This window comes from Urocitellus parryii, chromosome X (genome assembly GCF_045843805.1).
Source record: "Urocitellus parryii isolate mUroPar1 chromosome X, mUroPar1.hap1, whole genome shotgun sequence".
Lineage (NCBI taxonomy): Eukaryota > Metazoa > Chordata > Mammalia > Rodentia > Sciuridae > Urocitellus > Urocitellus parryii.
In genome coordinates this window covers 16,909,111-16,924,998 of record NC_135547.1, presented here as the reverse complement: position 1 = coordinate 16,924,998, position 15,888 = coordinate 16,909,111, and the positions used below count along the sequence as shown (strand labels likewise).

General features: G+C 35.3%; 1 protein-coding gene across 3 annotated transcripts in view; it reads left to right on the top strand.

Annotated features, from left to right (window-relative positions):
- The window catches only part of LOC113185204 (integrator complex subunit 6-like), a 72,236-nt gene that overhangs the window by 46,885 nt on the left and 9,463 nt on the right, over positions 1 to 15,888 (top strand). For 2 of the 3 annotated variants that reach the window (XM_026392234.1, XM_026392233.1), the window contains exons 10-11: positions 11,485 to 11,579; positions 14,924 to 15,142. In XM_026392234.1, coding sequence (XP_026248019.1) covers positions 11,485 to 11,579; positions 14,924 to 15,142 — 314 coding nt within the window. Of the gene's footprint in view, positions 1 to 11,484; positions 11,580 to 12,550; positions 12,662 to 14,923; positions 15,143 to 15,888 lie in introns of all 3 variants that reach the window. The other variant, XM_026392232.1, reaches the window with a different exon arrangement.

Sequence of the window (15,888 nt, the reverse complement as noted above, 5' to 3'; positions counted from 1 at the left end):
CATTCTGTGCCTGGTTTATTTCATTTAGCATAACAGGATTTCATTCTTTTTCACAAATGAATAATATTCCATTGTGTCGAAGTACCACATATTTTTTTTCTTTTTAGTTACATATGACAGTAGAATCTATTTTGATATATTCATACGAACATGTAATAATAGATCTTATTCTAATTAGTATCCCAGTCTTGTCAATGTACACAATGTTGAGATTCACTTTGATGTATTCATATATGTACATAGGAAAGCTGTGTCAGATTCCTTCCTCTGTCTTTCCTATTCTTATCACCCTTCCCTTCCCTTAATTCCCCTTTGTCTAATCCAGTGAACTTCTATTTTTACCCCCTTGTTGTGGGTGAGCTTCTACATATCAGAGTTCTCATTTAACTTTTTTAACTTTATCATTGATTTCTAATTTTTTCCATTACAATCTGATAGAATGCGAGGTATTATCCCTATTTTTTGTATTTGCTAAGAGTTGCTTTGTGGCCTAAGATGTGGTCTATTTTAGAAAACGATCCAGGCAATCCTAAGAAGAAAGTGTATTCAGTCATTTAACTCTAAATCATTAATTATATTTTGGTTGTATAGCTTCTTTATTTAGTTTTTGTTTCAAAGATCCATCCAGGGATGAGAGAGGGGTGGTAAAGTCACCCAGTATTATTGTGTTGTGGTCCCTTAGATTCTTGATATTCACAAGGGTTTGTTTGATGTATGTAGGGGCATAAATATTTATGACTGTTTTATCTTGTTGATGTATAATTCCCTTAAGCAGTATGAAATGACCTTCTTTGTCCCTTCTGATTAACTTTGGCTTGAAGTCCACTTTATCTGATATGAGAATAGAAACCCATTCTAGGATCCTGGTCCCAGGAGTCCCCACTAGGTTCCATTTGTGTGGCAGAGTAGGTAATCTTTCACCCCTCTACCACCTGTGGATGCCGTCCTTCCTGGTCTCCTGGGTCCGGTCCCCAAGCATACCTACCTGCTTGATCGAATTCTCAGCCCATTCCAGCTAGCCACCAAACCCAAAGGGTGGAAAGGACCTGGGATCTCTCAAGTCTCAATGACCTTTATTTTCCTGGGTGAAACACTTTCCAGGCCTGAATTTATCCTGGTCAACTATGAACACTCCGAATCATGTGGTAGGCATCTGCCCATTCTGATTCTTGGACCCAGCTTGGATGACACAGGCCTGGGCTCCTGGACTTGTTCCCGTAACCACCAGCCACCATAGCATGGTGGGAAAAATGACATCTGCCTCATCTCCATGGACAGCCAGGAGATAAGGAGCATCTTTCCTGCACCAGCATATGGTTTAGCTCACTCTCTGGATCAGTCAGGCAGTGTCCTTGATCTCTTTTTCTGTATCAAGACATGCTACCATGTCACCTGAAATGCAGGTTCTCTTAGTCTCCCTCCCTGCTTTAACTGTGGTGGATCAGCTCTGGTGGCCACCGCTGCCAGTGGTGGGTTTTCTTCTTCTATTTTATTATATCTAACCTTCTAAGTCCCTAAGCTGTTCTGGGAGTCTACTGTCTAAATCCCAGTATAATCCCTCTCACCTCACTGAGAATCTGTTTACCTGTTTTCCTGGTCTCATGCCATGGAGCAGCTTGGAAAGCAACCTCCTTTACTTTGCCATCTTCAGGAATTCCGGATTCATTTTTTTTTAATCTATTCATCAGTTGATGGACATGTAAGTAACTTTGATTTCTTGGCAACTGTGAATACTACTGCAATAAACATGGGAGTGCAGGTGTCTCTTCAATATATTGATTTCATTTCCTTTAGATACATATCCAGTAGTAAGATTGCTGGATCATATGGTAGTTCTATTTTAATTTAAAAGAAAATTTTTTGAGGAACTTCTGTACTGTTTTTCAAAATGACTATAGCAATTTACATTCTCCCCCTACAATTTGCAAAGGCTCCCTTTTCTCCACATCCTCATCAGCACTTGTATTGCTTGTCTTTTTGACATGAGTCATTCTTACTGCAATGAGGTGTTATCTCAATGTGGTTTTGCTTTGCATTTCTCTGATGATTAGTGCTGTTGGGAATTTTCTCAAATACTTGTTGGTCATCTATATCTCTTTTGCAAGTGTTTATCAGGTCTGTTGCCCATTTTTAATTGGGCTGTTTGTTTGCAGTTTTGGAGTTCCTTATATATTCTGGATATCAACCTCTTGTCAGATATACAATTTGCAAATATTTGCCCCTCCCATTCTGCAGGTTGTGTCTTCATTGTGTTGATTGTCATTTTGACTGTGCAAAAACATTTTAGTTTAATGTATTTGTCCATTTATTTGTCTAGTTTTTTGCTTTTGGTTCTTGTGCTTTGGGGTCTTGTCCAAAAAATCCTTGCCCATACCAATGTCATGTAGTGTTTTCCATATATCCTCTACTAGTAGTTTCATAGTTTCAGATCTCATATTTAAGTCATTAATTAGATTTTGGTTTGATGAAAGGAATCTAGTTGCATTCTTCTGCATGTGGATATCCAAATTTCCCAGCACCATTTATTGAACAGATTGTCTTTTCTCTGCTGTGTGAATGTTCTAGCACCCTTATGGAAAATCAATTGGCTGTAGATGTGTGAGTTTATGTGCAGGTTTCTATTCAGATTCCTTTGGTTTTTTTATGCCAATACCATGCTCATTTGATTACTATAGCTTTGTTGTATATTTTGAAGTCAGATAGCATAATGCCTCATTCATTCTTTGCTCTTTTTGCTGAAGATTCATTTTGCTATTCAGAAATTTAAGGGATTACGTACAAATTTTTAAAATTATTTTTCTCTAATTCTGTGAAGAATGTCATTGGTGTGTTGATAGGGATTGCAGTGAATCTGTAGATTATTTGAGTAGTGTAGGCACTTTGACAATATTAATTCTTCAAATTCATGAACACAGGATGTCTTTCAATTTTTTGTGTGGGGGGTCCCTTTAAATTTTTTCATCAATGTTGAATAGGTGTCATTTAGAGATTTTTCAGTTCTTTGGTTAAATTAATTGGAGAGATTTCCTTTTTTCTAGCTATTTCAGATGGACCTTTATTTTATTTATTATTTTTATATGGTGCTGAGAATTGAGCCCAGTGCCTCACACATGCTAGGAAAGCATTCTACCTCTCAGCCACAACCTCACCCCTCTAGTTATTGTAAATGGGATTGCTTTCTTGTTTTCCAGTTCAGATAATTGGCTATTGGATATGACAGTGTTACAATTTTTCTGTGTTTATTTTGTATGCTGAAGCTTCACTTGATTTGTTTACTAGTTCCGATAGTTTTTTTTTTTTTTTTGGTGGGCTCTTTAGGGTTTTCCATATATCATGTCTTCTACAAATAGTGACAATTTCATTTCCTTTTTTTCCAATTTGTTGCCCTTAATTTTTCTTGCCTGATTTCTCTGGCTGGGACTTCTAGTATTATGTTGAATAAAAGTGGTAAAAGTGGGCTTCCTTATTTGTTCCAGAGCTTAGAAAGAAAACTTTCAGCTTTACTCCACTTGGTATGTAATCTGTCAGCTTATCACATATGACCTTTATTATGTTGAAGTATATTCTTTTCATACATAATTTGTTCCACATTTTTATCATGAATGGGATGTTGAATTTATCAGATGCTTTTTCTGCATCTAATTAGATGATCATATGGATTTTTGTCCTTAATTTTGTTGATGTGTTAGATTGCATTTATTTATTTAGGTATGTTAAGCCACCCTTGTATTCCTCCTGCTTGATCATGATAAATACTCTTTTTAATGTGCTGTTGGATTTAATTTACTAGTGTTTGTTAAGGATTTTTGTGTTTCTGTTCACCAAGGATATTGGTCTGTAACTTTCTTTTTTTATTGTATCCTTGTCTGCTTTTGGTATCTGGGTAATTTTGGCCTTGTAGAATGTGTTTGGAAGAATTCCCTGCTCCTCAAAATTTATTTGAAATAATTTAAAAATAATTGGTATTAATTCTTTAAATGTTTGGTAGATCTCAGGAGTGAAACATCTGGTCCTGGGCTTTTCTTTGATAGGAGACTTTTTCTTACTGATTCAATCCCACTACTTGTTCTTGGTCTATTCAAGTTTTCTATTTCTTCATGGTTCAGTCTTGGTAAGGTGTATGTGTCTAGGAATTTGTTAATTTCTTCTAGATTATCAAATTTGTTGACATGTAGTTATTCATAATAATCTCTAATGATTGTATTTCTGTGATGTCAGTTGTAATGCCTCTCTTCCATATATATTTAAAATCATGTCTAGGTTACTTATAATGCCTAATTCAATGTAAGTGCTATGTAAATAGTTGCTATGCTGTATTGTTTAGGGAATAATGACAAGAACATAGAATATATGGGTTAAGTACAGATGCAATCCCTACCCCATCCCTGTTTGAATCTTTTGTGTGGAACCCACAGATATATGGAGGACTAATTGTTAATTTCATAAAAGGAAGTGAGACTTGTTCTTCCTATTCTGTTTTCTAGAAGAGATTGTGTTTAATTCATATTATATTATTATTATTTAAACATTTGATAGAATATTTCAGTGAAACTGCCAGGTACAAACCATGCATATGTAATCCCAGCTACTTAGGAAGCTGAGGTGGGAAAATCACAAGTTTGAGGCCCACCTTAGCAATTTAATGAGATGCCATCTCAAAAAATAAAAAAAGAAGTAAAACATTCCTTGGTCCAATCTCCAGTACCACCACAAAAAGAATTTCTCAGTGAAACTATTTAGGCCTAGAGATTCCTTTGGCAGGGGTTAAATGATTAATTCAATTACTTTCAGAGTCACGAGGTTCTTCAGATTATTTCATTGGGTGAATAATGGTTAGTTGTGCTTCTGTGGAATTTGACCATTTCATCTAAATTGTCACATTTAAGTATGGAGAGTAGTTCTTAGTAATCCTTTACTATTCTTTTGGTATGTGGTTCTATGAGGATATCACTTATTTCATTCATGGTATTGATAATAGAGTCTCATGTCTTTTTTGTCAGTCTCATCAGAGGATTGTCCCTTTAATTGGTCTTATCAAAGAAACAGCTATTTTGTGTCTTAATTTTTCTTTTGTTCAGTTTCATTGGTGTCTTTTTTGTTGTTGCTATTTCCTTTCTTTGGGTTTGTTATACTTTTTTATTCTCTGGATAGAATCTTAGATTATTGGTTTGAATCTTCATTTTTAAAATTTCTCTCTCAGCACTGATGTAATCTTAACATGAAAATTGTCAAATTTTAATATGCTATATTTCATTTTCATTCACTTCAATATCTTTTGATGTCTCTTGACACTCTTTGACTCATATTACTTAGAAGTGTATTGTTGGATTTCCAAGTATTTTGAAATTTTCCTGTTACTTTTCTATTAGCAGTTTCTAGCTTGATACCATCGTGATCAGAACACACACTGCATGACATCCATTCTTCTAAATATGTTGACATTTGTTTCATGGCAAATGCTATTGTCTGTCTTGGTATATGTTCCATGGATGCTTGAGAATAATGTGTGGTACACTGTTGCTGGATGGAGTATTTTATAGCTGTTAAATTGTTCCTGTTGGTTAGTGTTCTGCTATGTTTTTGTTCTTTTTCTTCTTGCTCTTGCATTTGTTGAGACAGAAATCTTAAAGTCCCCAACTATAATTATGGATTTGTCAGTTTCTTTTTCACTTCCGTCAAGTTTTGCTTCAAATACTTTGCAACTCTGCTTGTTATTTGGTGCCTTCACATTTGGAAGTGCTGTGTATTCTTCCTGTAATGAATCTCTTCTAATTTTCTTTGCTTTTAAGTGCACTTTATCAGATATTAATATAGCCAATCCTGCTATTCTTTAATGTTTGTAGGATTTCCTTTTCCATTATTTCATCCATCCATCCATCTATCTATCTATCTATCTATCTATCTATCTATCTATCTATCTATCTATTGGTACTGGGGATTGAACCCAGTGGCATTTAACTACTGAGCCATATCCCCAGTCCTCTTTTGACTTTCATCTAGAGGCAGGGTCTCACTGAGTTGCTAGTTTCTGAGGCTAGCTTTATCCTCCTGCCTCGGCCTTCTGAGCTGCTGGGATTACAGGCATGTACCACCAGATCTGGCCCAACATTTTATTTTTAACATGACTATGACCACTAAATTTTAATGAATTTCTTGTAAACATGTTTGAATTCATGTTTTTTCATCCATTCTGCAAATCTTAGCCTTTTAATTGGTATGTTTACACATCTAATATAATATATAATTTAATATAATTATTGTTATATGTTAGGGCTTAAGTCTGCATTTTGATATTTTTATTCGTTGTTTTCTCTGGTTTTCATTTCTCTATTTTCATCTTCCTGACTTGTTTTGGGTTTTTTGGACATTTTTAAAGATTCCATCTTCATTTTTCTGTAGTGTTTTTGAGTATATCTGTTTGGATAGATCTGTAAGGGACTTTTCTAGATGTTATATATACATAACTTAGGCAGTATACCAGTGTCATTATTGTATAAATTCAAGGGAAATATAGAATCTTTACATTACTTTATCCTTTTCCATTTATGATAAAATTAGCCTAGCTATTCCCTAAATATTTAGAAACATGTGAGGCACAACTTTTGTTTCAACTGTCAAACAGAAAACACAAGAGGAAAAAGAAAGCCTATTGTATTGACTCTTATTTTTGCTTATCATGTTATTTCTTCCTTCCTGATGCTCTAAGGTTCATTTTTTTTATTGTTTAATTTCTGTTTCAAGAACTTCTATAGCTGGTTTTTTTTTGTTGTTGTTGTTGTTTTTTGCTGGGGGCAGGGGTGGTGCGGGGCAGTCTGCTATTGACAAATTCTCTTAGTTTCCTTTTATCCAAGAATGTCCTAATCTTAGCCAGGCCTGGTGGTGCATACCTATAATCACCATGATTCAAGAGGTGAGGCAGGAAGGTAACCAAGTTCAAGGCCAGCCTCAGCAACTTAGTAAGACCCTGTCTCAAAGATAAAAAGGACTGAAGATGGAGCTCAGTGGTAGAATGCTACTGGGTTTGAACCCCAGTACTTGGGGAAAAACAAACAAAAGAATGTTTTTGTGAACAATGTTTTTGTTGGATATAGGACTCTGGGTTGACAGCATTTGTATTTCAACACCTGAAATTTCTGTGCTACTTCCTTCTACTCTTTGGTTTATAGAAACAAATCCACTTTTATTCTGATTGTTTTACCACTATAGGTGAGGTGTTGATTTTCTCTGCTTTTAAGACATATTTCTGTCTTTAGTTTTTAAAAGTATAATTAGGATGTGTCTTGGCATGCATTTCTTTGAGTATGTTCTGTTTGGAATTCATTTAGCTTCAAGAATCTATTTATGTGTCTTTCCAAATTTGGACATTTTCAGTTATTATTATCTTTCAAACCACCTTCTTTCTCCTCTCCTTCCATAACCCCTATAATCTCATGGATTTCTGAGGCTCTGTTCATTTTTTTCCATTCTACTTTCTCTGTTTTTCAGATTAGATTATTTCTATAATTCTGTTTTCCAGTTCACTGATTACTTCTTCTGTCCCCTTCATTCCGCTGTTGAGACTATTCACTGAGCTTTTTAAATTTTTGTTATTGTACCTTTCAGTCCTAAAATGTCCATTTGCTGCTTCTTTATATCTTCTACTTATTTTCCATCTGCTTGCTGAGGCTGTCCATGTTTTAACAAGCCTATTCATCATTATTTATTGAAACAAATTTTATAATGGCTTCTTTAAAATTCTTATAAATATTTCTAATATTGATACCTTGTTGTTGGCCTCTTTTGGTTTTTTAAAATATTTAAAAATATTTTTAGTTGTTGATGGACCTTTATTTTTATTTATTTGTACGTGGTGCTGAGAATCAAACCGAGTGCCTCACACCTGCTAGGCAAGTGGGCTACCACTGAGCCACAACCCCAGCCCCATCTTTTGTGTTTTAAAATTTATTTTGATGTCTTTCTGGCTTCTGGTATGTGAGTGATTTTTTCCCAGTTGAAATCTATACATTTTCAATATTATGGGTCTCTGGATTTTTATTTTTTATTTTTTGGCAGTACTGGGAATGGAACCTGGGGCTTCATACATGCTATGCAAGTGCTCCACCAATAAGCTGCATCCCAAGCCCCTTTTAATTTTTTTTTTATCTTGAGCCTGAGTCTTCCTAAGTTGCTCAGGTTGGCCTCCAACTTATAATCCTCCTGTCAGCCTCCTGAGTCACTGGAATTACAGGTGAGTGACACTATGCCTGGCTTGTAGGTTTCTTTTTTTTTTTTTTTCCTTTTTTAAATTGAAGTCTGGGGACTTATGTAAAAAATAAAATTCTGTTTTATATTAAGATCAGTTATGTGAGGTGGGGCTGTAGCTCAGTGGTAGAGCACTTGCCTAGCCTGCACTAGGCAGTGAGTTCAATCCCCAGCACCTCAAAAAGAAAAGAATACTTCAGTTATGATCAGGAAGAAGAAAGGAAGATGTGTCAGAAAAAAAGACTAAAGAAGAATAATTTGTATAAGTTTCTATATATCTCATGCTTGACAGTTTACATTCCATACTAATTCAGTTCCTTAGAATATTATTGTGGTAAGGCAGTTATCACTTACACCATTTTATAGCTGAAATGAGTGCTCAAAAAGGTGAATTGACTTATGCAGACTCACTTAGCTAGGGAAGTGACTGAGCTTGCACTCCAAAACAGGTCTACTCTCTGTAGGAGAGTAGAGTAGAAAGAAAGAAACCGGAAGAGAAAATATCAGTAGCTTTTGAGGTATTGCCTGTATTATTTTACTTTATTCTACACTTTTATCTCCTATTCTTTCAAATATGAATCAGCTAATTGTTGATGAAGTCTTTACTGTACCATCCTAGAGACCCCATGCAAATGGACATCTAATAGCATAGAAACCATTTTCTGAGCCACAGTATCCCTACTATTATTCTAGACTATGGAACATTTTCTTCCTTCCCCTGACCCTCATTTAAAAAATTGGAGAAGAAAAATTTAGACTAAGCCAACTTCTGGGCAGAATCATTGCACGTGGCCTTGTTAGAAATACTAAGTGTATTACTGACTCTGGTTATCTAATCTATTTGTATCTAAAAGTCTCTTCAGTGTTTTTATTTGTCAGTTTTCAAAAATCTGCCTAATTCCAAACAGATTCCATGTAAAGACACAGTATGATGGGATATTTCCATGGTGTCTCATGGTATCAAGATATGAATGAAGATCTGAATGGTCTGTAAAGGACTGGCATGCTGCAATGAACCAGAAATCTCTTCAGATCTTTTTTGTTTTTGTTTTTAACCCTATACCAAAGAATGAAAGACCTACATTTTATGACTTTGTAAATTCATTTCAGCAGGAGTGAATAATTTGTTATAGCACTAAAAGGAAGAAAATGTGTAGTTGCTTTTTGTTTATTTAGGTACTGAGGATTGAACCCAGGGGTACTTAACCACTGAACCACATCCCCAGCCCTTTATTTTTTTTATTTTATTTTATTTATTTTTATTTTGAGACAGGGCCTTGCTAAGTTGCTTGGGGCCTTCTTAAATTGCCAAGGCTGGCTTTGAACTAACAATCCTCCTGCCTCAGCCTCTCAAATTGCTGAGATCTCAGGTGTGCATCACCACACCCAGCTTATAGTTGCCTTTTTTAAAAATATATTTTTAGTTGTACTTGGATACAGTGTCTTTATTTATTTTTATGTGGTGCTGAGGATCCAACCCAGTGCCTCACACATGCAAGGTAAGCGCTCTACCACTGAGCTACAGCCCCAGCCCTATAGTTGCTTTTCTTAACTAAAGTAATTCAGAATTTCAAAGAAAAGCCTATTTGTAGAGAAATTAAGCATGGTTTTATTTCTGGAAGTAAATATTTGCTTTTTTAAAAGTAAAAATTAAAACCTGAAGAAACAGAGTAGAGAATGAATTCATGGTATATTTTGTATTTGTAGTATGTGTGTCAGATTCATTTTGATGTCTGGGGATGCCAATTTTGAATTATTATATATGCTTCTTACCCTTGAAAGGAAATAATAGTTTGAAGGAAATAATGAGATGTTTTGGAAATTGTCTTACAGTATATAAAGTATATTTAGATTATCAAAATAATTAAAGTGTGAAAGGGTAGGGAATGTCTGCATATTTAAGTTAAATATCTTCAGTTACATTGATATACATGGTACTTAAGAAACAATCAGGGCTGGGTTGTGGCTCAGCCGTAGAGCACTTACCTAGAACACGTGAGGCCTGGGGTTTGATCATCAGCACCACATAAAAATAAGTGAATAAAATAAACATTATATATATGAAACATGTTCATCTGTACCGAATTTTCAACTTTATCCTAACATCTCTATGTGCTTTTACTATCACCCAATAACTAAAATTTAAGTGACACAAAGTTTGGCTCAAAATGTTTGAACACAGAAAACGAAGCAATGAAGAGGAAGGGAAATATGGATGAACAAATAGGAGCCAATTAAGGAGAACCCAAAATATAACTCCGAGCTTGCCCTTCACTGCCTTGAAACTAGAGACTGAGCTTTTCTTCTCAGATGTTTTGTAAAATTTCTCTCTTTTAAAAAATATTATTTTTTTAGTTGTAGTTGGACACAATACCTTTATTCCATTCATTTATTTTTATGTGATGCTGAGGATCGAACACAGAGCCCCACGCATGCTAGGCAAGTGCTCTACCGCTGAGCCACAACCCCAGCCGCTGTAAAATCTCTTTACCTTAACCTTTCAGCAAAACCAATAACATATTCTATGTTTAAATGAAAGAAATATAATTCCATCCACCACTGACTATGGAGCCACCCACTGATGAAAATTACTACAGTGAAATCATCATATGTAATAGATCAGGAAAAATATTTCAAGTGAATCAGAGTCAACATGTAGCTTTGTAGATGGAAGAGGAGTGTGTTTCTCAATAATTTGTTTCATTTTCTAGAAAAATTCTACAATACAGATGCTTTCCAACTTGTGATGGAGTCAAGTCAGATAAACCAGCTTTAGGTGGTAAATGACCTAATCTACCAACCACCCCACCATAGCTTAGCAACACAGTACACTGTAGAGTGTCAGTTGTTTCCCCTGGTGATTGCATGGTTGACTGGGAGCTGCAGCCCACAGTTGCTACCTAGCATTGTGAGAGAGAGTTGATTGTGCTGCATATTTCTAGACTGGGAAAAGATCAAAATTTGAAGCTTGGTTTCTACCAAATGCATATTGTTTTCACATTGTTGTAAAGTTGAAAAATCATGAGTTGAACTGTTGTGAGCTTGGGTCATCTCTATATAATTTTGAAAAATACAACCACCAAAAAAAGACAATAATATAAATGATGGAATATTCATCTCAGTAATTAAAATCTGACATTTATGGATGCAAGTTACTAACTGCTTGATTTAGATGTTGGAATTCAGATGTTAGGATTTATTATATTAAAATAATGTAATATTTTATTTGTTTTTCTGTTACAGATGACTTGTTCAAAGTTCACAAGCTTAAGCCAAATCTGAAGTGGCGACAGGCTTTTGACAGCTACTTAAAAACTCTGCCTCCATACTACTTATTAGTATGTATTGATGTGTATATGTATTAACTGTGTCAATGATGATTCTTGTCATAAGAAATGTCAATGAATCAAAAGCTTTACCTTGCTATAAGATAGTTATCTTTTTATTTATTTTATGAACATTTGTGTCATCACTGTCTTCTCAAACCATGTAAGAGTTTAGAGATGTCATGATAGTATAAAAGAGCACTGTTTTCTCTATTTTGTTTCTTTTAACTGCCATGGTTATTTTTATGAAACACATCTATGTTTCTCTTATTAAAACTGATCTTATGAAATTATAATTTTGGAATGAAGAATAAATAGGTATTGATTCATGTGTTATACCAACTTCCCTTTTTAACTCTAGAAATTCTCAATCTTGGGGACTCCCTCTGAAAACAAAATGCTGAAGACATTGTAGTTGTTTATGTTCTAGGCACAGCAAGAAGTAGAGGCACTGTAAACATTACTTGGCCTCATTTTGGGTATTATAGTTGGAGACAAACACTCACAATGACTTTGAACTTGTAATGTAATCTAAATTCAGATTCTCAAACCTATTTCAGAGGTTGATGTGGTAACTTAAAACCAATTTTCTAGAGGTGAAAAGGCAGAATCTTCATTGGTGTCACTGGGAGGAGAAATTGGGGTGTGTTGGTATTGACCATGGCAGGAATGGGGTCCACAATAAAATGCAATGTGAAATGATTTTATGACTTTGGAATTAAGACTGAAAGCAATTTACTTATTTGAATTTGCTGTTACTTGCTCTTCTTATCCCACTCTCTTCTGATTTTTTTTTTTTTTTACTTTCTGCTCCTTACCTCTCTGCTATTTTCATTGCCACTTTTTAATGTTCCATGTTTGGTTTTATGTGCAGCGCCTTGACTTCTAAAAAATTAATCATGTCCCTTTGCCCCTTATAACTGAACTTTGAGTATTTTAAGATTTATTCTATTCTTACTGTTGTGTATTTTGTTTCCTTATAGCCATTAAAGAAAGCACTAAGGATGATGGGAGCTCCAAATCTGATATCAGATAATTTAGATTGTGGACTTAGTTACAGTGTTATCTCTTACCTTAAAAAACTCAGCCAACAGGTAGTATTGGTAAAAACAAACAAACAAAAATCCTTTGCCCTCAGAAGTGCATTTCCTTATTCTTTAGTATAATTGTAATTTTCCAATTAAATGTATATATATATATATATATATCTACACTTTATTGGCTAGTAATAATGTGATTTTCTATGGCTTCTAGCTTCACCATTTAAACTGCAGTTAAGGGTCTGTCAGTATCGTTTGATGCTGTGCCATTTTTCCTTCTGCCTGCTGGTTTGTCCTATTCACAACTGGCTGATATTTTGTGGCCTAAGAGGGACAGAGGCTTAAAAGAATTCTCTCCTGGGTCACATTTTGTCTATCCTCAACCTAGTTTCTCCTTGAATCGCTTTGGGCTAGAGCATCCCCCTTTTGTAGGTCAGCACACTGAGGCCTGGTATGGTGAAATGACTTGCTTGAAATTCATTTTTAGGCAGCATGTAAAGGACTTACACTCTCACATGCTACTAGCCCTTGGATAAACAGCTATCTGCTTTACCCTGGAGAAGGGGAAGATGAGACCAGTGTTCCTCAACCTGAAGAGTGGGATTCAGCCTCCTCTCTTCTTGCCCTCGACCTCCATCTGTTCCTTTAGACCCCACCTCATGTGCCATTATTCACTTTGTCCCTTGGATGCCCCTCTCTATTAGTACCTCATCCTCCACTCACCCCTCCTTACCATACTTCTCACCTCTACCTAGCCCATTCTTGTAGGATGGAAATGTTTAGGAACTATTGAGTTAGCACTCTACTACCATACAATTGTTCTATATTATGTGACAAATTCAGGCAGCAGTTTTACTGTCTTGTGCAAATTGTATACCCAGGTAGGGAACAGTAGTAGCATTTGCAGTGGCTACAATGCTTCAAAACAAATAGATTTGGATGTTTGGCCTTTGCAAAAACCAAGAATAGTAAGCAAAGTGTCATTTTACTAAAGGACAAAAGGAGTCCACAACTGGCATGCTGACACATCTCGCTAGGAACTGGCAAAAACTTCAATACTGTTAAGAGCTTACTGGTTCCTATCGGTCCAGTGTGCCCCAAAATGAAAAAAAGAAAGTAAAGGCAAACCCAGAGATCTTATCTGCCAAGTGTCCCCCCAATCCTTTTTCCTCTCTGCTAAGTTTTTTTTGTTTTTGTTGTAAATGTTTTGGTTTGGTTATTTATTTATCTATCTATTGGTCCATTTATTTTTTTTTAACTTGATGTTTACCTTAGGCCTTTAAGGCTGTGTCAGCAGAGTATGACCACAAGGAAGAATAATGAACAGATTTGAAACTAATGCAAGTTCTTGGATCTTCTGGGGGCACATTGATTATATATAGTTTTATAAATGAGCTTTCAAGAAAATTTAATGAAGTAGACCACTCTTTTGCTCTTAAGTCATATTTAAGAATTTTTTAGAGCTAATAAACATAGACTCAGTTCCAATTATTAGGGAAGATCAATAAATATCCATGACCAAAACAAAATAAATCCAAAGTTTTTTGGGGACTTAATGGACATTGGTGGAATTTTACCTTTTAGAGAGAAAGATATCATAAATAATTTATAATATTTCTAATTACTAACTTAATTACTACTTGAATAACTATGTCACCAGTGCTCCTTAAACCATCTCAGATGTATATAGAACACAAAATATGTTAAATATCTTGCTACAATGCATTCTCAAGCAAAATTAATCAAGATAGTATAAAAATGTCTATTAAAATGATTTTTCATCATAAATTAGTGAAAAACTTATTGAGTACACATTACAAATTATTGGTTTGGTTACATTTGTTAAATTAAGTATTACAATATAAGACTTTTTTATGTAGTCCAATGTTAAAAATAAACAGTTTAATTTTTTATATATAACGCCAGTCTATATAATCTGAATTTTAGCACTAATTTACATGTGTAAATAGAGTCTAAACCTTTATGTCTGTTTCTGAAACAAATATGTTGATGTAGACTAGATGCTTTAAAATGACTATGAATGAAATTCTTCCCCATGGTTTCCATTCTTTCCACAGTTCAGCAATAGTTTTGACAATAGACAAGAGACAAAATATATTATTTGCCTTTCCAGCCCCCTCTTTGTTTGCTGTGATAGTACAGAGAAGCACAGGAAAATGTTTAATTATCTGTTTTTCTGTAATTTGCAATTGAAGTTGTTCTTTGAGGTTCTTAAAGTATTATCTTTCTTAAGTAGTAAAAATGGATAGCAGTAAGGTAGATGTTTTCATAACATATTATGTACTTTCATTTTAGACCAAACTAGAATCAGAACGAATACTAGCATCAGTGGGGAAGAAACCTCCCCAGGAAATTGGTATCAAAGTGAAAAATCATTCTGGAGGTGGTGTGTCCTTGGTTCACAATAAGAATTTTAGAAAACTATTGAAAGAGATTACAGGGGAAACTGCACTGAGACTGACAGAATTGAATACCAAAGAATTTGCTGGCTTCCAAGTAGGGATCTTAAACAAGGTAAATGGTGACATAAAGAGATTGTATACGTTTGAACTTGTCTGATACATTTATATTATTCATATGGCTTTAGTTTTGAGATAATGACAGTCCTATTTTGGAGTTAGTAGTTATTAATGGAACAGTTTAGGAATTCTCCTGCTAGTGATGCCAAGATGGAATTAAATGTACAAGGAATGTTTGGGAAACAGCACCTGTGAAAGGTAATGGAGAGAGCCTCCAGGCTGCCATGCTGATCTAGCACCTGTGAGAGAGCAGGCAGGAAGGAGGATTGAGAATGAAGAGACTCAGATGTTGGTGCAGCTTGGAGAAAGTCTGGGCCAGCCCAGTGGGGACATCTGGTATGAGCTTTTCCCATGGAGAAGGTCCACTGGCAGAACTAGCCAGGCTCTACCATTTTCTCCATTCTTAGAAGGAGCAGGAGCTCAGCTCAGTTCTGTAGCAGTTGCCTAAGGCCCTACAGCTGGACTCAGCTCACTGTACTCCCTTTGGAGTCAACCATTGCTGTCCTTCGGGGAGATTCCAGCAGCCCACCTCTATAGCTGCCAAAAGACTATGTCTAGATTACAAGCAGTGGTCATAAGGTGACCACAGGAATAAATCTCAGGATTTTGAATTTAAAATTATATACTTGAAAAGGGATATTCCGGGGCTGGGATTGTGGCTCAGTGGTAGAGCGCTTGCCTACCATGCATGAGGCACTGGGTTCGATCCTCAGCACCACATAAATGTAAAATTAAGATATT